Source organism: Littorina saxatilis, linkage group LG3, assembly GCF_037325665.1.
Source record: "Littorina saxatilis isolate snail1 linkage group LG3, US_GU_Lsax_2.0, whole genome shotgun sequence".
Taxonomy (NCBI): domain Eukaryota; kingdom Metazoa; phylum Mollusca; class Gastropoda; order Littorinimorpha; family Littorinidae; genus Littorina; species Littorina saxatilis.
The window spans coordinates 69,547,953-69,572,793 of record NC_090247.1 but is presented as its reverse complement, the minus strand read 5'-3'; the positions used below and the strand labels follow the sequence as shown (position 1 = coordinate 69,572,793).

The window sequence follows — 24,841 nt, the reverse complement described above, 5'->3', positions numbered from 1 at the left end:
GTCAAGTTTTGAACCCTCTCTACCCGCTTCACCGAACATCTGGCAGATATTCGGCATCGCCGCTGTAGGTCTGTTGCCAAACATTTCAACAGCAGCCTCCACACCTCCCTGGATCACAGAGATATAGAATATTCTATATCTCTGTGCCCTGGATGCACGTGTGAAAGGTGTCTGGCAAATGTACAGCACCTCCACAGACAGAAAACAAGTAGAGTCCGATTTCATATTATCCCTGGGCACATCCACACTTGACGGTTTGAATGCGAAAATGTGATCTACATGTATTCCCCAAACATACTGTGGATTTACGGTACGTGTGTGTGTGTGTTTGTGTGTGGATGTGTGTGTGTTTATGTGTGTATTCATGTGTTTGGTTGTGTGTGTGTGTGTGTGTGTGTGTGTGTGTGTGTGTGTGTGTGTGTGTGTGTGTGTGTGTGTGTGTGTGTGTGTGTGTGCGTACGTTTGTTTCCCCCCCTCCCCCTTTTTTTTCTTCCCCCCTCCCTCCCCCCCCCCCCCCTTTTATGAATGTGTGTCACTTTTAGTCTAGTATGCCTGTGCCCATGACATCATCCAACCACTTCTCTCGATCCCCTTTCATTCATTTCCGTTCCTAGAGTTCCTTCCCTTTTTTGCGTGTTCACCCCTCCATTTTCTTTCAAACCTTGTTCGTTCCGTGTTGCGTCTGCTTTTTGTTGTCTTTTGTGTTCTTGTTTTTCCTGATGAAGCTTCCATAAGCGAAAATTCGTACCGTCTTGTCTCGTTCTTGTATCGGTGAGTACAGTATTCCTTTGGTTTTTTTTTAACTTTGTTCATCTTACCACAGTCACTTCGTTGTTTAGATATAGATATGATATGTTTGAATTAAAAACACGTTCAGAGAGTTAAAAAGAATAGAGATATAAAAAAGCGTGCTATCCTCCTCAGCGCAACCGCTACCCCGCTTTTCTGGATTGTTAATGTCACTGCCTTTGCCGCGAGCGTTCAGTTTTATTCTGTGAGTTCGACTGAGCTTGACTAAATGTTGTATTTTCGCCTTACGCGACTTGTTGAGGGTTGTTTGGGTTACTTCCACTACGTCACTTCGCTTGTTTGTGTACGTGATGCTGTTACAATGCTGCAGACATCCTGAACTCAGGTCAAAATGAGTTACTTCCCTTCGGGTCTCATTTATCCCGGAGAGGATGCCTTTATTTTCCTTCTCTGGAGAGGAAATCGATTTTTTTTACATATTTAGAAGCTTTTCGTTATGTGTTATTGATATAAGCAGATTTGCGATCGTCAATAATGATTTTTCATGGTGTCATTTTTAAATTTAGAAAGGAATTGTTATGAAAGACACTTTCAAGCGAGCTATCTTTCGCGGATGTATTTACTGTGCAAACAACTCTAAATATGGCAAAAATGTCACGTGGTAATCAACTTTGTCACGTGATCATAACAAAATGGCTACGGAGCGGACGACTTTTTCCGTAACCAGTTGGGAGTGATGCAACAATATCACGGTCTCTTTCGCCACAGCAGTCTCAAAATGTCGACTTGTTTTGACCTTAGAACGATGTCTTTATCATAACTGTGAAGAACAGAACGGAGATCACTGTCGAAGTCGGCCATTCTCCAATCACGTTCGTCTTTCGTCTGTTATCAGAAACATTAGCGAAAAACATATGGGAGATAACTCTGTATTCTTGTTTTGATAGATTTCCCTTTAATGCGCGTAGTAATTATTCATCCTGTCAGAGAGACCTGAGTGATAGCGTGGACCGATGATTATCAGAATGTGCCGCAGCCAATGATCGCTGATCGTCTTGCCAACAGGCTGCGCTTCTGGGCCACTTTTTGTTTCCAACACAGGAGAGCTAGAGAAGCAGCGCCCTGAAGTGCATTCACCCACTTTGATTTAATTAACTACCACACTTGTTGAGCGTTTTCGAGCAAATCGTGCCGTGTGCGTACAATGGATTCCCCAGATTCTTCGGTTTGTTTTTTTCAAATTCGCCAGAAACTCCCCCCAAACGGTCAGATCAATAGAATGCATTTAAGATCCAACCAGAACAGAAAGATGTCATGGTAGCAAAGTATCGTGTGCCTCTATATATATACCGAGAGGCATAAATTCCGCAAACGGAACTTTAAAAAATCACAAAAAATCAACTCAGTGGTGAATGTTTTCAATGTTTGAATATTTTATTTATTGGCCATTTTAGTGTTTATAAACCTTCGCTTAATTGATTTTGAATAGAACATCATGAAATGACAATTTTTCAAAAAAAGTGACCGAGTCCAAGCGCAATGATTTCGGAAAACGTTCAGTGTTCATCACGTTCAATGCTTTGGCCAGCTTTAAGCATCCCAATCGCTTGCTGTCTCTCTCCTTCATCAAGTCGTGGCATGATTGCGATATCTGGATACAGCCAAACAGCCAGTTGCATTTTATAGGGCCATACACTATCTTTTTTACGTTATTGTCTCCCGTTCAGCCCATTGTCTTTATTAGCACAGTGAGCTGTGGCTGGATCAGCAATACTGCAAAGCGCACGCTGACAGCGTGAAACATTTGCTCCAACACTCAAGATGTCAACTACAAATTACAGGTTCAATCTGATTTTCGTTTGAGAGCAAAATCGTTCAATGCACTATTTGCAGAATTTATGCCTTTCAGTATAGAAGGACACAGAAACTTCTCCGTCGGATTCTGCGGCTGCTTTGAGGTCCAATATGAATTAGTGTTACTGTTACTTTATCAGTAAGTTGTGTTGACTGACTGTTCCAGATCCTGAGAGCAGAGAAAGATGGCGGTGGTGACACAACCCGGACATAACCAGCAGTTGCTTGTGTCTCTCGATGGGCACCGAGACTTCTCCACAGGACTGTGCGGCTGCTTTGAGGACTGCGGCTCCAGTGAGTTGTCTTTCTTCCTTGTTTCGTTTCTTTTCTCTTTCTGAGCGCTTGTTCTCTCTTCGTGCAAGACAGCAGTACAATGTCGTTTAAGCTGTACTGTCATGCCAGAAACAGAAACACCGAAATGAGAATTTGATTTGTATAGAAAATACGCTGTAGGAAGCACCAGTTCACAATGTACCTAGAGCGATCAGTGACACTGATGACGTATATTCTTTGACCCAATGCATGACGTAAGACGTCAATGGCGTGACTCTGCACACAACTCAAGGAGTGTCGCTGTATGCCCTACTGTGACGTGTGTAATGACGTAATGTATTGATGGCGTGTTTCAGTGCTGTGCACGTGGTGTTGCTTTCCGTGCATGATGTGTCGTCTGGCCACACGACTCAACGAATGTTGCTGTATGCCGTTCTGTGTGGCGGGTGCCATCCTGCCCATGAGGACCAAAGTTAGGACCATGGGAGGCATCCAGGTAAGATTGTATTAAAGGAAAAGTCCAAGGTTTTCAAGTATCTCCGAAAACTTGAAAGCCAAATGTTACAAACATCTCTGGAAAAATATTGTAAAAATTGAAAAAAATTGTTGTTGTTGTAGTTGAAGATTTAGTGTTGCGGGGCTAACCAAGACAAGTCGCCTGGGGTCAAGTAGTGGTCACGTGGTTTTCGGTGCACTGTGCATGTGACGTCGGTGCACTGTGACGTCACAAGTTTTTGTGTTGATTCTACCACTAGTACCAGCTTGATTTTCACGTAGAAAAGTCACCACTGTACGCCCGAAAAGAATGCCTCGGTGGAGAGCAGCCGCAAACTGCAACAACTCGTCAATGTTCCCAGGCATTTCATAGCACACTTTCCCTCATAAAACTCTGAGTCTCTTGTGGAAATGGAAGAGGTGTGTGCAGCACAAGCGTGCAGATTTCAAAGTGTCGGGCACTTTCTGGACACAAATTTCGCCATTTTTCTGCAGCACAAAAGTTGGCGTTTCATCCCTGAAACAAATGTTTTGACCACTGGCAGTGTCTTCCCTTCATAAAAGTCCGGAGAGGGCATTATTACGCGAGTCTGGTACAGTCGACGAGCCATCGAAACTCCGAGGCGACATACGAACAGCGGATTATCTCACAAGAAGGAATGCGTTGAAGGTCAGAGTACATGCTTTTATTTTCATGCATACACGTAAACATTGTTTTTCTGCGCAGCGAATACGAATTGGTGCAGAACAGTGTGTCTGGGTCCGGCTGATATTCGCTGGAGTACAGATGCGCCACAGGCTAGATCTACAGAGTTACAGAACGGTCTGAGCTGAGCTAAGAGTAAGAGTAAAGAGTAGTCAGGGTTGTGGACACGTAAGACAATGCGTGTGTCACGTTATCTATTCTATTCAGTCGCAAACTATGCCCTGATATCAATTCATGAAATTGGCAGCGTTTGCTGGAATCATGGTTTAATGCTATTTTTACCAGATCTAAGGCCCCAAAAAAAGTTGTATGTTTCTGGTCACCCGACCCAACCTAGTTTTTTCCCGCCGACCCTAGACTTTTTTTTTATTGCATTTGTAAAAAAAATTTTTTTAAAAAAGCACACAAAAAGCGTCAAAACGAAAGTAACAGACGGCAGACGACACAAGGGGGATAACCCCGCATCCCTTTTGTCTCATTTGTTTTGTAATGTGTTGTCTTTCTCTTTGTATAGTAAGTCCAGTCTCTTTGCATCACTTGTATAGTTATTTTCTACCATGACAACAACAACAAAAATTTAAAAAATCCCCACCTACCTACCCTATTTTTTGTAGCCATGTTACCAGAAACATACAACTTTTTTTTGTTGCCTAAGCTTTTGGTGGATGTGCAACCGGTAAGGTAAACAGACACCTGCATGCTAGAGAAAAGAAGATTACGAATTGTGCAGGGAATTAATCTTTCTGCATTGACTGAGAGACGCAAAACCAGTCCAATTGCTACAACATGGATACACATCCAGACGACTTCCAGAGGGTGTCTAGATGTTCAGTGTACTGTATAGATGAGAAGCATACTTTCGAATTGATTTATACTCACACTCATTTTCTCTCTTCTTTTACTTCCAGACCTTTCATCATCACTCACGGCCACTGGTCAGAACAGGCCACTAGACACTGACACCGTGACCATTCCAGATTTCCCGGTTCTCCGTGATCACAACGCAACTGTTGACCAGGGGCCGAATGTATAGCCCCTCCATACTTTTAGGATTTCATAGCGCTGTAGAGCGCATAGCTATGAAACGCACTATAGAACTCAGCGGTCCGCATGCATGAGTTGAAATAGTGCCTGCCATAGCTAAGAGCGGCTCTATTTTTAACACGTAGATAGTGGAAGGGATTCCCCGTCATCCTGTGTCTCTGCGCATGCGTCAAGCTTTGTGATGCTTCGCGGCGGGTCAGTTGTACACCATTTGCCGCAGACAGTTTGGAAAGCCCGTCTCCTGATAAAACTTGCTGGAAACTATATCCATTCCGGTACCCTCGCCATAAAGGTATAAGTCACTCTCTTGCTGGTTCTGCATGCTGTGTTTGATGTTATAAATTCCCGTATTATTATTATTATTATTATTATTATTATCATTATTACTTATGTACCGCGATCAGTTCGCCACACACATCTTGAAAAGATCCGCACGCGTAAAAACTGACCCAAAGTCAAGATAACCCGCAGAACCGGCGGCAATGCACCCTTTCGATTCGGCAGTTCGAGTTGCTCTTACAGTTCATCCGTGATTGCAAGAATGTCCTGCCGACGAAAGCGGAATTTTCTGTACAGTTCCACGTCGTCGTAACGATTCAGTGGATGTAGGCGGTCAAGAAAGATCCGGTTGCTTCTCAAATTTCTTCTCATCCTGAATCGGCATGAAAGGAGCCGCCATTTTAAACGCTCCAATAGCGGGTTCCATAACTCTTATTGGAAGGAGGAGGGGCCTGCTATAACTTTATGGCCGACATAAAGCTCTATGCGCGGTCCATGCATTAGAAATAAGAGACTATGGAGTCCACAGACTTTATTGCAGTGACGTCATCAATTTAGGCTCCTATGGAGGGGCTATGCATTGGCTTCCAGTCCTGTTCCTACCGTCCAGAATCACCACAGGAGAAAACCAACGTGCCATTCATCGTAAGATTTTTGTTTTGTTTTGAAAATTAGTGCCTTATTCTAGCTTTGCAAAAAACGAGAAAGTGTCTTTGACAGATACCAAATAATACATTATGAAAACAAGTACAAGTTCATTTCTACTCATGTTAATCGTTTATGCTTTCTGTGCTGAGCGACATATGGATTGAATTTTTTTCGTAACTCACCTCCCGTCAACCTGCAAAACTATATCTGTAGAAGTAGTTTCAAATAAAGTTAGTATGCTTCCGAATAAAAAATATGAAAGTATTTTCTGAAATGTTCAATTATAGACCAAAAGGAAACATTCACGAGTATGTTGTTGACCTGATGGTCTTTATGGTAGACAGCAAGAGTTGCATGTTCATTAATTTTTTCTTCATAAAGACTACTTGAAATAAACAAAATGTTTAACCATTTCAAGGCCTCTGAACACGTTTAAAAAAAATGCAGGTCTTTGCTCACTGTATCAGGAAAAATCATCTCTCGACTTGAACACATACCAATAATCAACAGCCTCACTGCTTCTTGGAGCTGGATTTTGTGTGTGGAATGAATTACACATGTGGCGTTTTATAAATTAATTCATAGAAGATCTACATTCGTGCAGAAAGGCTTTAATTTAATAATTAGGTCTTCGTGATGTTCTCTTAAAATAACTAACATGTGTTCCCTTTACCGGGCCTCTGAACCAGTTTTGTGAATATGCAGGTTAAACTCGTGCCTTTTCTGTGTTATCAGTGTATTTCTCATCCAGGCATGGATGCGTCCTCTTAAATGGACAGCCCTTCGACAGCCCTTTCCGTGTAAACGATTGGGTTCAAAATCTCAAATCTTACCAGGCTTTTACATGGGATATGGACATCCTTCCGTTTTGAAAAATACCAGAACTGAACACTCTTTATGGGTACTCTCTTTGCGAATGTAGAATTTTATGAATTAATTTCTTAAACGCCACACGTGTAAAACATTCCCTAAAAAATCCAGCTCCAAAAAACAGTCAGGATGTTGATTCCTGGTATATGTTCAAGTCAAGAGATTTGTTTGCACGGGTGGCAAAAGGTAGTAATGCACAAATGACAACAAACCGACCTGCATTTAAAAAAAAAATTCGGAGGCAATTGATAGGGGGAAACATTTTGTTAATTTCCAGAATCTTTATGAAGAAATAATGAACGAGAAGAAAGTCTGGCCTTTAAGTAAATGCAAATTAAACTATGTATACTTTTGACAAACTTTTTCTGTTCTTATTCACATGTTAAAATGTGTGCAGAGATCGTGAGTTACTTCCGAAAAACCATGTTTCAGGCAACAGGCAAACGGACAATACTGGACACAGGCTATGCTGACCGGCTCATGGACTGACTACCTGATGCTGGAGTACACCAACAGTGGAAAATATCTGGAACAAAATGTTGCGGCATGTGAACCATGCACCGGACCACGTGACAACCCAGTATCATCTTCAAACCATGCAGGAAGCTGTTCAACCAAGGACTTGTTCAACACAGTCACACGATTTGTAAAAGTATATTTCAGCCTTCTGTAGCTCAGGGAGTTTGAACCCCACTCTTCATCCGTTTGGGAAAGTATTTCTGATTGTTTTGACTGCACAGGTTGGTAATGGTACGCTGATGCTTCTGCCGAGAAACCCCACTCGCTCAGGGGTGTCGTTTGGGTCGGCCCTTCGGCCAATCGCCGATTTTTTTTTTTACTTTGGCCGAAACTTTCATGTCCCTATCGGCCAAATGTCCGAAGAGTATTCGCCTGAATCGGCCAAAGTTTGTCCAGTTTCTTGTAATGGTCAGGCTTTGATTGCTAAAACTGCTGCCGGTGTACTTGGTCAACTGACTGACGTTTATTTCCTTCGCGAATTCCAAAAACGAAACATCAATGTTTTGAACAGGAGCCATTGACAAAAATTATCCGTCGCGATATAACCTTCGTGGTTGAAAACGACGTTAAACACCAAATAAAGAAAAGAAAGAAAGAAAAGACGAAAATTATAGATGCAAGAGTGGTTTCCCTTGGACAAGGGAAACCACACTCTCAGCGTTTGCGTTCGCCGGTTCGCGATAGTTTATCAGTCAGTCAGTGCTTTCGATTTGGATTTGAACATCATGTCGCAACCAAAAAAGAAAAAAACTAAATTGGCTAAGGTTTGCTACCATTCGCCAAGGTAAGTGGACAGTGTCAGTGTGAGTGGTAGTAGTGTTGTCGAGTCGATCGAAGCAGACGACATAGCAGACGATAGTCACCGCGAATCGCAATCTGCTGAGCCAGAGAATAACAAGTCGCGCAAGGCGAAATAACATTTAGTCAAGCTGTCGAACGCACTGCATTTTTTCACCAAGACCGCATACTCGTAGTTTCGTCAGTCCACCGCTCGTGGCAAAGGCAGTGAAATCGACAAGCCAGAATAGTGCGGTAATGATCGCGCTGAGCAGGATAACACGCTTTTCTGTATCTCTATTCTTTTTAGTGTACTGAGTTTGTTTTTAATCCAAACATATCATATCTATATGTTTTTGGAATCAGGGACCGACAAGGAATAAGATGAAATTGTTTCTAAATCGATTTCGGACAATTAATTTTAATCATAATGTTCATATTTTTAATTTTCAGAGCTTGTTGGTAATCCAAATATAACATATGTACATGTTTTTGGAATCAGAAAATGACGACAAATAAGATGAAATTGTTTTTGGATCTTTAAAAAAAAATAATTTAATGACAAGTTTTTGATTTTTAATGACCAAATTCATTAATTATTTTTTAAGCCACCAAGCTGAAATGCAATACCAAAGTCCGGCCTTCGTCGAAGATTGCTTTGCCAAAATTTCAATCAATTTGATTGAAAATGAGGGTGTGACAGTGCCGCCTCAACTTTTACAAAAAGCCGGATATGACGTCATCAAAGGTATTTATCGAAATAATAATAAAAAAACGTCCGGGGATATCATTCTCAGGAACTCTCATGTAAAATGTCATAAAGATCGGTCCAGTAGTTTAGTCTGAATCGCTCTACACACAGACACACACACACACACACACACACACACACACACACACACACACACACACACACACACACACACACACACACACACACACACACACACACACACATTCACCACGACCCTCGATCGTCTCGATTCCCCCTCTATGTTGAAACATTTAGTCAAAACTTGACTATATGTAAAAAGGAAGAAAGAAAGAAAGAACAAGAAAATAAATTTAAAAAGATAGCAAAGACGAATGGGGAAAACCACACGAGAAATGCGTAAATGTTTTTTTGGGAAAAAATAACAACTACAGCAAACAAAAAAGTAACCACCAAGAAAAACCCACACAAAAAAAGACCGTGATTAAAATCGCATTCCACGTTTTTACATTATTTTAGTCTAGTTTTTTCATTTTCTCGATAAATGTCTTTGATGACGTCACATCCGGCTTTTTGTAAAAGTTGAGGCGGCACTGTCACACCCTCATTTTGATTGACATTTTTGTAAAGCAATCTTCGACGAAGGCCGGACTTCGGTATTGCATTTCAGCTTGGTGGCTTAAAAACTAATTAATGACTTTGCTCATTAAAAATCTGAAAATTGTGATAAACATTTTTTTATATAAAACGATCCAAATGTACGTTCATCTTATTCTACATCATTTTATGATTCCTGAAACATATAAATATGTTTTATTTGGATTAAAAACAAGCTCTGAAAATTAAAAATATAAAATTTATGATCAAAATTAAATTTCCGAAATCGATTCAAAAACAATTTCATCTTATTTCGTGTCGGTTCCTGATTCCAAAAACATATAGATATGATATGTTTGGATTAAAAACACGCTCAGAAAGTTAAAACGAAGAGAGGTACAGAAATGCGTGCTATGCAGCACAGCGAAACCACAACCGCGCTAAACAGGCTCGTCAGTTTCACCCCGTTTTGCACAAGCGGCGGACTACGGTCATTGTGAAAAAAATGCAGTGCGTTCAGTTTCATTCTGTGAGTTCCACAGCTTGACTAAATGTAGTAATTTCGCCTTACGCGACTTGTTTTTGTTTGGCGGAGGGGACAGTGTCAGCTGATAAGCAATTATTGAGCGACAGTGCCAACGCGGGACTGAAACGAAGGGTAGTGATGCGAAAAGTGCATGACTTGACGCGGACTATGAAAGGGATAAGCCCCATCACATAGGGGTGTCGCCACTCCAGTATTAATGGCAACAAGAAAAGCACGTCTCCATATCCCTCTTTTTCACAGGTGTATTGTGTGCCCAGTGCACATACTTGTTTTAACCCTGTGCACGGATTTTGACGGATTAGCTCGCAGACGCCGCCTGAATGTTGCCAGTTAGGCCAGGTAATGCCTTAACTCCGGTTCACCGTGACAACTTTTAGGCTTCTTTTTCTACTCTCTGTTCCAATGTATAGGCTTTTTGAAGGGAAACGAGCTATTTGTGTATGGCAAAACACGTACGCCCGTGGATTTCCTTGCGAGGGTGGTTATAAGCTTACTTATTTCTTTTGTTGTCCTCGATGGTAACGATGTATGTCACCCGCTTTCCTTCTTTGCTACTACTAAAGCAAACGTGTGCAAGATTGTATGTTACACGCTTTGGAGCATGTGCAAGAACGGATTCAAACTCGAAATCGTCCCTCCAAAAGCCCCAAAATGCACACACGACTTTTATTTCTCCTGCTGTTGTCGTGTCTTCTCTTTACAAATTCTTCAACGCTGAGAATACTGAAAACGGCATCCCAGACTACAGTACTGTTTCCATACGCGAGTTTAGCTTCCCTTGGAAAGTGGCTCGCTCAGGAGGCCTGTTAGTCTGAAACTAGAAGGACAGAGTTCTGAACATAGATGACAAAGACCCCGGAAAGAACAAACATTTCGCGGATGCAGACACAGAAAGACGTCATGAAGAATGGAATGCTTCAAAAGATACAGACTGTGACGATGACTGTGACGTCATTCACATATACCGAGACGTCATTCATTGTTGTTCGTTCACTTTCGTCAAAAAGTAGATCTCTCCACAATGGCTGCTCCTGTGTTTAGGTTTATCAAGCGTGAGTATGCAAAACGTGTTTGTTCTCTCCTCTGTTGAAGCTGTGAGACATAATCGCCATTACGAGCTAGTCGTGTGACAGAGAGTGTTCTTGCACACTCGACTGCTGCTGTTTCACTCCGGCTAAAGCCGTCGTGAAACATCTACAGTCTCGTGTGCAAGAAAACTCTCTGTCACACAGTACGACTAGCTCGTAATAGCTGGTAATGTCACACGCTTTCCTTCTTTGCCACTACTAAAGCAAACGTGTGCAAGATTGTATGTTACACGCTTTGGAGCATGTGGAAGAACGGATTCAAACTCGAAATCGTCCCTCCAAAAGCCCCAAAATGCACACACGACTTTTATTTCTCCTGCTGTTGTCGTGTCTTCTCTTTACAAATTCTTCAACGCTGAGAATACTGAAAACGGCATCCCAGACTACAGTACTGTTTCCATACGCGAGTTTAGCTTCCCTTGGAAAGTGGCTCGCTCAGGAGGCCTGTTAGTCTGAAACTAGAAGGACAGAGTTCTGAACATAGATGACAAAGACCCCGGAAAGAACAAACATTTCGCGGATGCAGACACAGAAAGACGTCATGAAGAATGGAATGCTTCAAAAGATACAGACTGTGACGATGACTGTGACGTCATTCACATATACCGAGACGTCATTCATAGTTGTTCGTTCACTTTCGTCAAAAAGTAGATCTCTCCACAATGGCTGCTCCTGTGTTTAGGTTTATCAAGCGTGAGTACGCAAAACGTGTTTGTTCTCTCCTCTGTTGAAGCTGTGAGACATAATCGCCATTACGAGCTAGTCGTGTGACAGAGAGTGTTCTTGCACACTCGACTGCTGCTGTTTCACTCCGGCTAAAGCCGTCGTGAAACATCTACAGTCTCGTGTGCAAGAAAACTCTCTGTCACACGACTAGCTCGTAATAGCGGGTAATGTTGCATGATGACTAGGGGGGAAGGGCGTGAGGTCGAAGGGGTGGGGTGGTGATGGGGGGGGGGGGGGTGAAAGAGAGAGAAAGAGAGAGACAGACAGACAGACAGACAGAGACATAGAGAGAGAATGAGAGACATAGACACTGACAGACTGACACATAAGTCAAACTCAAGACTCAAGACTCAAGTCTCCAAGACTCAAAGATACAGAAAGAGATACACAGACAGAGACACAGAGAGGAGAAAACAAGTGGCGTAAGGCGAAATAACAACATTTAGTCAAGCTGTCGAACTCACAGAATGAAACTGAACGCACTGCATTTTTTCACCAAGACCGCATACTCGTAGTTTCGTCAGTCCACCGCTCGTGGCAAAGGCAGTGAAATCGACAAGCCAGAATAGTGCGGTAATGGTCGCGCTGAGCAGGATAACACTCGTTTCTGTATCTCTATTCTTTTAAGCGTACTGAGTTTGTTTTAATCCAAACATATCATATCTATATGTTTTTGAAATCAGGGACCGACAAGGAATAAGATGAAATTGTTTCTAACTCGATTTCGGACAATTAATTTCAATCATAATTTTCATACTTTTAATTTTTAAAGCTTGTTTGTAATCCAAATATAACATATGTATATGTTTTTGGAATCAGAAAATGACGAAGAATAAGATGAAATTGTTTTTGGATCGTTTAAAAAAAATTTTTAATGACAAGTTTTTGATTTTTAATGACCAAATTCATTAATCATTTTTTAAGCCACCAAGCTGAAATGCAATACCAAAGTCCGGCCTTCGCCGAAGATTGCTTTGCCAAAATTTCAATCAATTTGATTGAAAAATGAGGGTGTGACAGTGCCGCCTCAACTTTTACATCAAAGGTATTTATCGAAAAAATAAAAAAAAACGTCCGGGGATATCATTCCTAGGAACTCTCATGTCAAATTTCATAAAGATCGGTCTAGTAGTTCTTCTTCTTCTGCGTTCGTGGGCTGAAACTCCCACGTACACTCGTGTGTTTTTTTTGCACGAGTGGAATTTTACGTGTATGACCGTTTTTTACCCCGCCATTTAGGCAGCCATACGCCGTTTTCGGAGGAAGCATGCTGGGTATTTTCGTGTTTCTATAACCCACCGAACTCTGACATGATTACAGGATCTTTTTCGTGCGCACTTGGTCTTGTGCTTGCGTGTACACACGGGGGTGTTCGGACACCGAGGAGAGTCTGCACAGAAAGTTGACTCTGAGAAATAAATCTCTCGCCGAACGTGGGGACGAACTCACGCTGACAGCGGCCAACGGGATACAAATCCAGCGCGCTACCGACTGAGCTACATCCCCGCCCGGTCTAGTAGTTAAGTCTAAATCGCTCTACACACACACACACACACACACACACATCACGACCCTCGTCTCGATTCCCCCTCTATGTTAAAACATTTAGTCAAAACTTGACTAAATGTAAAAAGCGTCAAAATCGTGGTTTCCAAGCAAAATGGCTCACCCTACACGGTCTTTTATTGGTGTTTTACCAGTCATGTTTCTCAAGGTTTGTCAAGATTTGCACAAGATTGTACGAGTTTTACTTTCAAGAAATTAAAGTTAAAGGTTTGACAAAAGTTTCAGAGAACTGCATGGCGTCTGTTGTAGTTAAATCAGCAAATCTGATTGTTTCAGTTGCAGTATGCAACATATAATCCAGGGGCGGATTAGAGGAGGGGAGGGTGTTACAGGGGTTCCGCCCCCCCCCCCCCCGGCTGCCCCCCCCCCCCCCCTAAAAAAAGAAAAGAAATTCTGTCCGTGAATTATTTTTCTTTTTTCTGTCTGTAAAGCCGGGGGAAGTTAATTGTTTTTTTAATTGTCACAGTATGCGACATGTCTTCCTTCTAACCATACTATATGATGTCGGGAGCAGATATCAGTGAAGATAAATTGCCATTATTTAATACTAATGTTAAAAGAAATAATGAGTGGCTGCTGACACCAGTTGATCCTGTTTAAAATCAAGGATAAGCCACAAATTGTTTATAAAATAGCTAAAATTCTTCAGCTTCAGGGGGGCTTTGCCCCCCAGACCCCCAAACGGGACCCTGGACCCCAGGTCCCAGGTTGTAACCCCCCCCCCACCCCCCTCTGGCTTAACTGCTCCGCCCCTGTAATCTGTGTTCCTAAGAAAATGATTGTATGTATTGGTGTTCCCCTCTTGAGTCTTGTGCTTCAATGTTGCGGTGACTTTGGATGAGCCAAAATAATAGCCGAACTTTTTCCAAGATGCCCTAAAGCTTTCTGACAGTTTCGGCCAAATGTCCCAACATGAAAATGTCTAGCAACACCCCTGTCGCTAGCGCACCAGATAGACTGGGAACCGAAATGAGGATGTTTACATGAATAAACTATGCTGATATGTATGTGCTTAGAAATAAGGAAGAGTTTTAATGATTTATATATGATGGTGTGTTTTGTTTTTTAACCCAATGTGATATTTTCGTATTTGAAAACAAATTGTACACTCTGTGCACATGTGGTCAATTTTACTTTCAGATAAATAAATCTATCATAATGGAAATCATCTGTTTGTGTTGTGTTACTTACTCATTTTGATCAATGTTGAGTCGTCCATATTCCTGTGTGTACGCATAGTATGCAGTTTGAAGGTAGTAGATGTCCGTAGGAGGATGTGCTGTTAGGCTGTCTATCTCCTCATCCAGGTTTTCCAGATATTCGAATTCAGTTCCCTCTTGGAGTTTCTGCACTGACACCTGATTAGCAAAATACACACGTGTATCACTCTGTGATCATGGCAACATGTATCATCTGTATGCCCCGTTCAAAAATTACCTTGAGATTCTAAGGTATACACAGAAATTGCAGTGGATCACAAAAACAACACGAACAGTAGTACATATATTCACAGTTTAAAAATTCATGCAATGAGAGTCAATAACCCGATTTAACCCCAGGTAGATTCAGGGTCCCACTGACTGAATCTCATAATTATGGTTGCTTTTCGGCACACACCATACATTTTTAATGGGACTGTGAGGTTTTGTTACTACAGTAAAATAGTAGCAACGTACTGTCTGTTCGTGACGTTTGAGAATACCAATCTATGCACTAACGCATTGTCTTTTTGTAGTGTGACTGTCCGATATTGCGTACTCCTAAAAATCAATGATCAAAAAGTTTGAACTGCTGTAATCGTGTTTCAGCATATGTCTGACAGTGCTTATTTGCTTCCAAAACGGCTTGCGATATCACGCCATCAGCGTTTCGCCACTGCTCAGAAAATCTTATGATTTCAGATCTAGTTTGAGATCGGAAATCACGTGTGCTCGTTTAAAAATTAAAATTCTTTTATTACTTCCCTTTGATCGTTTCGCAAGAAAAATGTCAGGATCACTATTATCAATCAATCAATCAATCAATGAGGCTTATATCGCGCATATTCCGTGGGTACAGTTCTAGGCGCTCTGCAGTGATGCCGTGTGAGATGAAATTTTATACGGCCAGTAGATTGCAGCCATGTCGGCGCATATTTACCTTTCACGGCCTTATTCCAAGTCACACGGGTATGGTAGACAATTATTAACTGTGCCTAAGCAATTTTGCCAGGAAAGACCCTTTTGTCAATCGTGGGATCTTTAACGTGCACACCCAATGTAGTATACACGGGGGGTGGTTCGGACACCGAAGAGAGTCTGCACACAAAGTTGACTCTGTGAAATAAATTTCCGCCGAACCTGGGATCTGTGGAAGCACATCCACTGATCTGTGAAAAACACACCTGACTTCGATCTAGCACTGCAAGAGGTAGCGACTTACCAGGGACCTATATTTTAGGTCTATGCGACTACGGACTAGTGTGTCAACATCACAACAAAGAGAATCACATACCATTTCGTATTGCCGCTTATGCTGGCTCTGTTTCAAGCAGTTCCTTGTGGCCTCGCAAGCATTTTGACGACGAAGAGGCTCAAACGGGCACGGTAAAACCTCAGGCTGGCTGAAAACCGGTCCGTATTCCACTTGTCTTCCTCACTGCTGGAGCCGGCCATATTTGTTGTTCAAGGCTCGTGACGTAGCACACGTATGTGCATAAGGTCATGAGCCAAGACTGCGCGCGCGATGGAACGATTCAGAACAGCCAACAAACGAGTCAAAGTATACTTTTTGGACTTCTGTGTTCATTTTTACACACGCATTTGTGGTTGATGAATTAAGAGGGTCAACATATCAAAAGTGACCCTAAACCTTGGACTTTTCCTTTAATTAAAGACATTAACTTTGACTCGTGATCGGGTAATCTTGAACTTTAGTGTGTTAAATTCATAGCTCAGAATCAAGTGGCATTCTTTCCTTATTTTTGATACAAGTCCCTGTAATCAAGCCAAAGAACATTTGTCGTGAAATTAATTGATGGATTGAGCTCCAAACTTAAGCATAATTAATTAATTTGGTTGTTTGATCGACGAAAATGACTCGAGAATGGCTACGTTTTCAACCAAGGGACATCACTAGGGCAACGGGAGTTGCCTCCCTTGTCGCCGCTTAGGATATTTCCTTCTTTGACGCATGTAAACGAAATGCATTCTGAGCCTTCGTACAGTTCATTCCGTGACTCCAAAGGGATCTAAAATGACTTTTCATGCTTACAAGTGCAGGTTCTGCTAATTAGGAGGCTTAAATGCCTCTGAATTCTCAGCTATGAGTTTAACACACTAAAGTTCAAGATTACCCGTGATCGATATGTACTTGCATCCATGTAAGATTTTATTAAGTAAAGACATTCATTGTGACTCGAGGGCGATATATCCAGGTTGTGAAAGTGTTGCGTGTCCGTGTTGCAGGGTTCCATCTGCAACGACTGTCTGGCGTCCGTCTGCTGTCTGCCCTGTGCTGTCTGCCAACTCTCGCGAGAAATGGACAACATGGGCCTGTAGTCACGTGACTCGTCTCTTCCTGGCCATTGGTCCAGACACCTTGAGGATTGTGTCATGTGATTCTTGTCTTGCTGATGATTCGACAAGCCACCCTGAAATATTGATTTGATTCTTTGCTTTTTTGATCTTCTGATAAACGAACAAGGTTTTTTGTCATTTTGGTCGCTTTGAAGACTGCACAAAGAGATGTTTTAATGTCTAAAACTTGCCATACATGTATCAAATATCCTACGCAGACCTGTTTACCAGTACGATTTGGGCGTATTTTGTACGCCAAATTATTATCGGTACGACAATACGCGACACACGCACAAAATACGACTAAGAAAAAGTCAGACATGGGATTCTTCCGTAAAATTACGGAATTCCGTAAATTTTTAGGCTCCAGGGATCATTCTTGAGATTCGTGCAAATCCGCTGAGAAAATGTTGGGGTATATGTAGGTAAAGACCCAAGTTTTTCGGCCGGTCCGCTGATCGCGACGCTCCATTCCATACTATTCTTGAACGGTTGGTTCCTAAAACGGTCAGACTGTTGCTGGTCGATCCGTATGGGAACGCGCTCTGTGTCTTTGTCTCCTACAGTCACCGTTTCAACGTAGCTATCGGGGATTCAGTATAAGCTAAAGCATACCGTATGAGAATGATTCGGCGCCATTTTTACATCGCTTCGAGCCACTTGCCAAAATGATGAGGAAGCTAAAGCGAGACGAAACCGTTCTATCCCGGGAAATTGACCAGCAGAAGTACAAGAAAAATCTCTGGAGATTCGACTGGCTCAATGAAGTTGTATCATTGAGCTGGAAATACGAGAAAGGCCAGAAGACACAAGACGTGAAACTGAAAGTTGGCGATGCTTTTGCTAAAATCAACTTGCCGGGAAAAGCTTAGTGCACTTTGTGCAACGATGTTAATGTTATCAACTACGGTTCCAATGGAAAGACTGCCCTCAAAAGCCACTTGAAAAGCAACAAGCACCTGACTATCCTGAAAACCCAGTCGTGTAATCAGTCACTGGGGTCGTTTGGCACCGACAAGGTAAGAACATTGAAACCACACCGTCACACGCCACCACCCCCCCCCCCCCCATCCCCGCCTCTCTCTCTCTCTCTCTCTCTCTCTCTCTCTCTCTCTCTCTCTCTCTCTCTCTCTCTCTCTCTCTCTCTCTCTCTTTCTCCTCCTTATTTTGAGTCTTAGCGTAAAATTAATTTGAGAAACATGGGAAGGAAGAGAAAGGGAGGGGGGGGGGGGCTATGATTAAGCTGAAATATGCATTTCAGGGCCATTTTTGTGTGTCTAAAATACTAAAAACCTTCAGCTTCTGGGGGCTTCGCCCCCACACCCCGACCAGGGGCGTTGCCCCTGGACCCTACTGGGGGCCTTCTGCGGCCCCCAGACCCCCACTTTTTTTTTCCTTAATTATCACTTTTTCTGAATCCCATGTCTGAAAAGTCTAGAATACGTTTTCCGGTGTTGGTGTGCTGATTACAGGATGGTACAACTGATACCGGTTTCGGTCTAAGGGAGATCACCCTGACAGCGAGTCTTTAGCTGTGGAAACCTCGTTTAGTTGTTTGCACGTGCGATCGTCTGGACAATCGTGGCAAAATGAAGCAGAAAATTTTGCCAGTTTCGGGTGACTGTACCAAGTCTAAACAGCAAAAGCAGCACATTTTCTTGGAGAAATATAAGAAAGAGCCAGGAATTGTGGAGTCTACTGTGGGAAACAGTCATGCACACTGCAAGTATTGTAAATCAGATTTCTCCGTTGCCTATGCCGGGAAATATGACATCGAACGACAATGCAGTTCCAAAACTCACCTGGACTGACAAGGTTGCTGCAAAGAAATCCGCTGAAAGCTGCCAAGGAATTATAAAGTTCATTCCCGCAAAGATAATCCTGCCAGAAGAAAAGGCTGTAGTCCGTGCTGAAGCAATGTTTTCTGAGATGATTGTAAAAATGAACTTGCCACTGTCAACCGCAGATGTTATTTCACGAAGTTCATCTTTTCATTAGTAATCTGTTTGGAAGACACTCTGGTTATAATGCTACAAACTGACAGGTAAATAAAATTGTTTTATCCCTGTTGTATTGGAAGGAGTTAAATTCTGAAGGTGTTCACAAGACATGCTATTCTTACACAAACACGTTTGCACCCACGCGTACATTTTCCCTAGCCCATATGGCTTTGCTTGCAAAGTACACCAACCTTTTGAAAAATACACTCAACTGTTTGGGAAAGTACTCTTGCTTCGGGTTTAAGTAAACAGGTCTGCCTACGATAAGGATAACAAAAGCAAAACAAAAAGAACCCCAGCTCTTATGTACCGCTCTTTTTATTGGCAAGTTCTTCGCCTATCGTGGGGTAAATTTGAGAGTTGCACAAAAACTATGTGTCATAATTTTAGAAACTAAGGAACGTAAGCGCTGTTAATAATGAGAGGTATGCACAACCAATCTCCTGGCACCCGAGAGAACATAATATTATAAGCGATAGCACGAAGGAACGACTTTCATACTCAAAAGCCAAGTTTTCGTTTACGTACGGCCATGAAGATTGTATTTCGCTCAATGTTCAGGTCGTCGGCTTTTGTGAATGTCAAAGTACAATGCGAATTCTCCGTCAGAAAACGTAATTCTTGATAGAATAAGCTGATGAGAATCGAAAAAAGAACTTTTGGTTTTTAAAGACATTATAACTTCTGTGACAATGGGGGTGCGAAAGGAGTGTGTATTTTTTTCTTGTGATTCGTATTTGCCTGTGGCTTTTAATTGTATTTCTATGATTTGTACACGCTTTTTTATTTTAACTTTTCATACAATTTCTTGAATGTACTTGTCTCCTTTTTTTTATGAAAGAAAACATTCTTATTTATTATAGTTTTATTTATTTTGCTTTTTAATTCTCAAGCTTTTTATTTGAGTATGTACGTACGCGTGCGCAAGCCTACATACACACACACACACACACACACACACACACACACGCACGTACGCACGCGCGCGCGCACACACACACACACAAACGCGCACACAAACAAACCACACACACACACACACACACACACACAAACACACACACACACACACACGTGCACACATCAAGCACGCACGCACTCACACATGCACGAACACACACACACAGACACACACCCCAACACACACACATACACAGACACCCCCCAACACACACACACACGCACACTCATACATACAAACACACACACACTCACACGCACGCTCAGTCACACGCACACTCGCAAACACACTATGGCTGCAGATGAACATTTCTCATGACAACAAACAGTGTTCAATATTCAGCTAATAACATAAACTCCAGTTAAACATTCTTTGTGTGGTAGACGCACATAAACTTCCACACCAGCTACGGAAAGTATTTGAATGCAATAACATAAGGGGGGGAAAAAACGTCCTCCTAAAGTTTACGTCAGATGCAGTTGCTTCCCTTCGGTAGCATTTAGGAACAAATTCGGGTTCCCTTGAAAAGGGACTTAACCAAGTACAAACTGCAAATCGTGATCTTGACTGTGATTGTTTCCCTTTGGTTAACTTCCCATGAATGTTCTGACAAATACTGTCAATGACTGCGCATGTGTTTTTTGGTTTGTGTGTTTGTTAGCCTGTTCGTTTGTGTGTGTGTTGTTGTTTGTGTGTGTGTGTGTGTGTGTGTGTCCGAGAGAGTATATGTCTCAGGTTTTTGTTTCTTTGTGTCTGTGTTTGTATGTTTCTGTGTATCAGTATGAAATATGTATCTCTGTGCGTTTGTCTGATGGTACACATTGGGGTGTGCACGTTAAATATCCCACGATTGACAAAAGGGTCTTTCCTGGCAAAATTGTATAGACATAGATAAAAATGTCCACCAAATACCCGTGTGACTTGGAATAAAGGCCGTGAAAGGTGAATGCTCGCCCTAATAGGCTTGAGGTTTGCTGGCCGATGTGAATGCGTGATATATTGTGTAAAAAGTTCCATCTCACACGGCAGAAATTAATATGTAAAGCGCTTAGAGAACGTCAAGCGCTATATAAATCTCCCCATACAATAATGTGTGTTTGTGATACTTTATTAGTGTGTAATGTCTAATTTGGATGTCTGTCTGTTTGTCTTCCTGTCTGTTTATATGGCTGTCTATTTGTCAGTCTGTCTATTTGTCAGTCTGTCGATCTGACTGTCGGTTGTTTTTTTCGGTATCAGTTCGTGAGGAAAGATGATGTCTGTCGCTCGTAGTTCGTCATTGTGTACTGTACACTTTCCACTCGTGGCGAAAATACCAAGTGTGCTTAATAAGTAATCTTACTTAGAAAAATGAATAAAAATCCGCTGTTTTGATGCTAACATTTTTCATAACGCACTGCTTCCTTGGCACCCAGAGGTGGGTTTTTTTCTATCGAAACAACCAACACAAGGCAAACAAACAAACCCCTGTGTCTGTCGTCCGGTTTGTCAAGGTATTTGAAAGAAACCATTCTGTAATCCCCGTCACCGCTTTGACGGCCGTGACGAAGCAGGTGATACAGTACCTGTTGTTTGTTGGGCGTTATGTCGGCATCCCTTTGATCAACAGAGCGTGACGCCTGTCCTCCTGTGGTCTCCTCGCCACAGGTGAGAGAGGTACAGGTAAGCTCTGATCATCATGAAGAGGTTGATAGTGTGTGTGTGGTAGGGGGGTAGGTATGTGCGTGTGTGGGGGATGGGGTGTGTGTGGGGGGAATGTGTTTGTGGGGTGGTGTTTGTGTGTGTGTGTGTTTGGGGGAATGTGTGTGTGCGTGTGTGTGTATATGTGTGTATATGTGTGTGCTTGTGCGTGTGTGTATGTGTGTGTGCGTGCATCTGTGTGTGTGTGTATGTCTGTTTGTGTGTGTGTGTGTGTGCCTGCGTGCGTGCGTGCGTGCGTGTGTGCTTGCGTGTGTGTGTGTGTGTGTGTAAATGTACTGCTTTCTTCGATTTTTGAGTTTGTTGAGTTCAAACTCAAACCTAGGGCTTCTTTCCCTCGTCCCCTTGCAGTCGTCGTCATAATCGTCGTCGGTGGCGATAGAAGAGTGGCAGAAATAGTAGTTCTAGTTGTCTTCGTCGTCATCGTCGTCGTCGTTGTCTTCTTCTTCTTCTTCTTCTTCTTCTTCTTCTTCTTCTTCTTCTTCTTCTTTTTCTTCTTCTTCTTCTTCTTCTTCTTCTTCTTCTTCTTCTTTTGCTTGACGTTGTTGTCGCCGTCGTTGTTTAAATTGCTTAGAATACTCTTGCCATGTTGAGTACAATCGCACTTGTGAAGAAAACCTAGCAGAGAGTGACCTATCTCTTACTTCACTTTCGCGGAGGACTAGACGACACACACGGGCGAACACCAGCACACACATGTTTACACCTGAGCCATGCACTCTCTCACCTCTGTCATACACCAGTGCCTGTATCAACACGAGCACCCTCCCCCCTTCCTTCATCTCGAAGTCACGCAACCCACCCCACGTACACGATCGTGTACATGTACACAAAATGAAACGTCCAGGCTTTTACATGGGGTATAAGCTACCTCCCATTCAGACACATAGCTAACATCAACATTTTTTATGCTGATAATGTGACCCTCCACCACGGAATGAGTCGCATGGCACCTTTGCATTATTTTCATATTTTTACATTTTCCTAAAGAGTTTTGTATGCTCTATCCAGTGGTGAAAACCGTTTTAGAAAAGAGCGAAAACTGTTTGAGTTATAATTAGCCTGTGACTAAGGTGACCCTCACACTGTTACCAGACACTCCGCGGACTTATATTAAGCCTAGCGCAGAACCGCGCGAGGTGACATGCGACTCATTTCGTGGTGGAGGGTCACATATCTACAAATTAAAAATTAAATCTTTTTATGGTTTTTAGCTGAAATAATTGTGTAAGTGACACCTATGAAAATCTGCAAAAATAATTCAGCAAAAAAATGGCCCCTCTGCGCATCGAGCAGCCTCGCTGTTGCTGTTTGGTATGTGTCCCAGTGGCGGAATGTGGATGCTCATCACATGTAAAAGTCTATCAACAATCTGAGATGGTGCACATAATGGTTTACACGAGTTGACGTGTCTTGAAAGAAAAAAGTGTTTAGGACGTGACTTGCAGACATTGGGGACTCTTCTTCGAGGGATACGTAGAGGTTACATGCCGAGTCTCAGTGATTATTAAAAATAATGGTCGAAGTTAGCGGATCATGAAAAATGCGAGCTTTAGCGAGCTTTTTCATGACCGCGAACTGAGACCATTATTTTTTATAATCACTGAGACGAGGTGTGTAACCTCTTTATTCCTCCTTTCTTCGGTTATTCAAAGAAAAGAGGAGTTTTTTTGCGAAAGTTTGATCGAATCCTATTCTCTCAACCAGTCAACCTGCGCAGGCGATCGATTAATGCGCGGTTGTATAGTTCCGTGCAAATTATTCCATTCTGTTAACACTTCTTGTCAGTTTTCCTAATTTGGACTAAAATCAAGTACACAGATATGCTGTTATTCTGCTGTGGCGGCAAAGGCAGATATTGTGTGTTCTGTATATGTTTGGGTATCGCTTAGGATAATGTTTTTTCGTCAAATGGGACCAGCAGACGAACTTTTGCACCCGTGTTCCAACGTTAAAAACTGTATGAAGTTCAGTTTTCTGGGGAAAATAGTGTATGAAACCCTTTTATGTTGTTTAAATTGATGAGATGTGTGCATTTGGTTGCGTGTGATCTGTTTATTAAATGAAATATTGTTGAAAACTGACCGTCGGATTGCAGTCTGTTGTCGAAGAAACTGAGTGAAAAGAAGGGGAACTACTCTTGTCGCTAGACAAAGTATGAGTTACTTGCCTTGGGAAATTGCTTGTGATGAACGGTTTGAGCACGGCAGATCTAGATTCAGAAAACAACCGAACTCATGGATTTTATATGGAGATTCATGTGTTCAGGCCTGTAGTTGTTAATTTAAATGCGGTATGTTTGTATTGTTTGCTCCAGAGATGTATACTTCGTACATTAGAGCGTTCGAAACTTTTCAGTCGCAAAAAGTAGTACCGAAACAGAACAACTTCTCAACCCATTGCACTATCGAGGATTCAGGCTGTTGCTGGGTCGTTATTTGTTTGGTTGCTGGGTCATTATCGAAAAATAACTACCCCTACAAGTTTACAGAGGTAAAGAAGCAGAGGGGGGAATAATATTGCATTTCTTGGGTGTTGGAATCAAGAAGCAGTCACGAAGCGCCGCCTGCACAGCAAAAATACGGGAGCGCCATCTATGACGCGGCGCCCTAGTAACGTTCATCACGTACAAAAACAAGGGAAGTAGTTTAGTGGGAGTAACCCAAAGTAACCATCATAAAGAGTGCTCTTTCTTGCCTATTAGTATTTACATTTAGTCAAGTTATGACTAAATGTTTTAACATCGAGGGGGGAATCGAGACGAGGGTCGTGGTGTATGTGTGTCTGTCTGTGCGTGTGTGTGTGTGTGTGTGTGTGTGTGTGTGTGTGTGTGTGTGTGTGTGTGTGTGTGTGTGTGTGTAGAGCGATTCAGACTAAACTACTGGACCGATCTTTATGAAATTTGACATGAGAGTTCCTGGGTATGAAATCCCCGAACGTTTTTTTCATTTTTTTGATAAATGTCTTTGATGACGTCATATCCGGCTTTTCGTGAAAGTTGAGGCGGCACTGTCACGCCCTCATTTTTCAACCAAATTGATTGAAATTTTGGTCAAGTAATCTTCGACGAAGCCCGGACTTCGGTATTGCATTTCAGCTTGGTGGCTTAAAAATTAATTAATGACTTTGGTCATTAAAAATCGGAAAATTGTAAAAAAAACAAAAAACATTTAT

At 42.2% G+C, this 24,841-nt stretch overlaps 1 protein-coding gene across 1 annotated transcript in view; it reads left to right on the top strand.

The window, feature by feature from the left end:
- LOC138963112 (placenta-specific gene 8 protein-like) overlaps positions 1–19,865 on the top strand; it is a 43,945-nt gene extending 24,080 nt beyond the window's left edge. The window contains exons 2-4 of the mRNA XM_070335138.1: positions 2,771–2,898; positions 3,234–3,373; positions 16,898–19,865. Coding sequence (XP_070191239.1) covers positions 2,790–2,898; positions 3,234–3,373; positions 16,898–16,990 — 342 coding nt within the window. The 5' untranslated portion in view covers positions 2,771–2,789 and the 3' untranslated portion in view covers positions 16,991–19,865. The remainder of the gene's footprint in view (positions 1–2,770; positions 2,899–3,233; positions 3,374–16,897) is intronic.
- Positions 19,866–24,841: the final 4,976 nt, after the last annotated feature.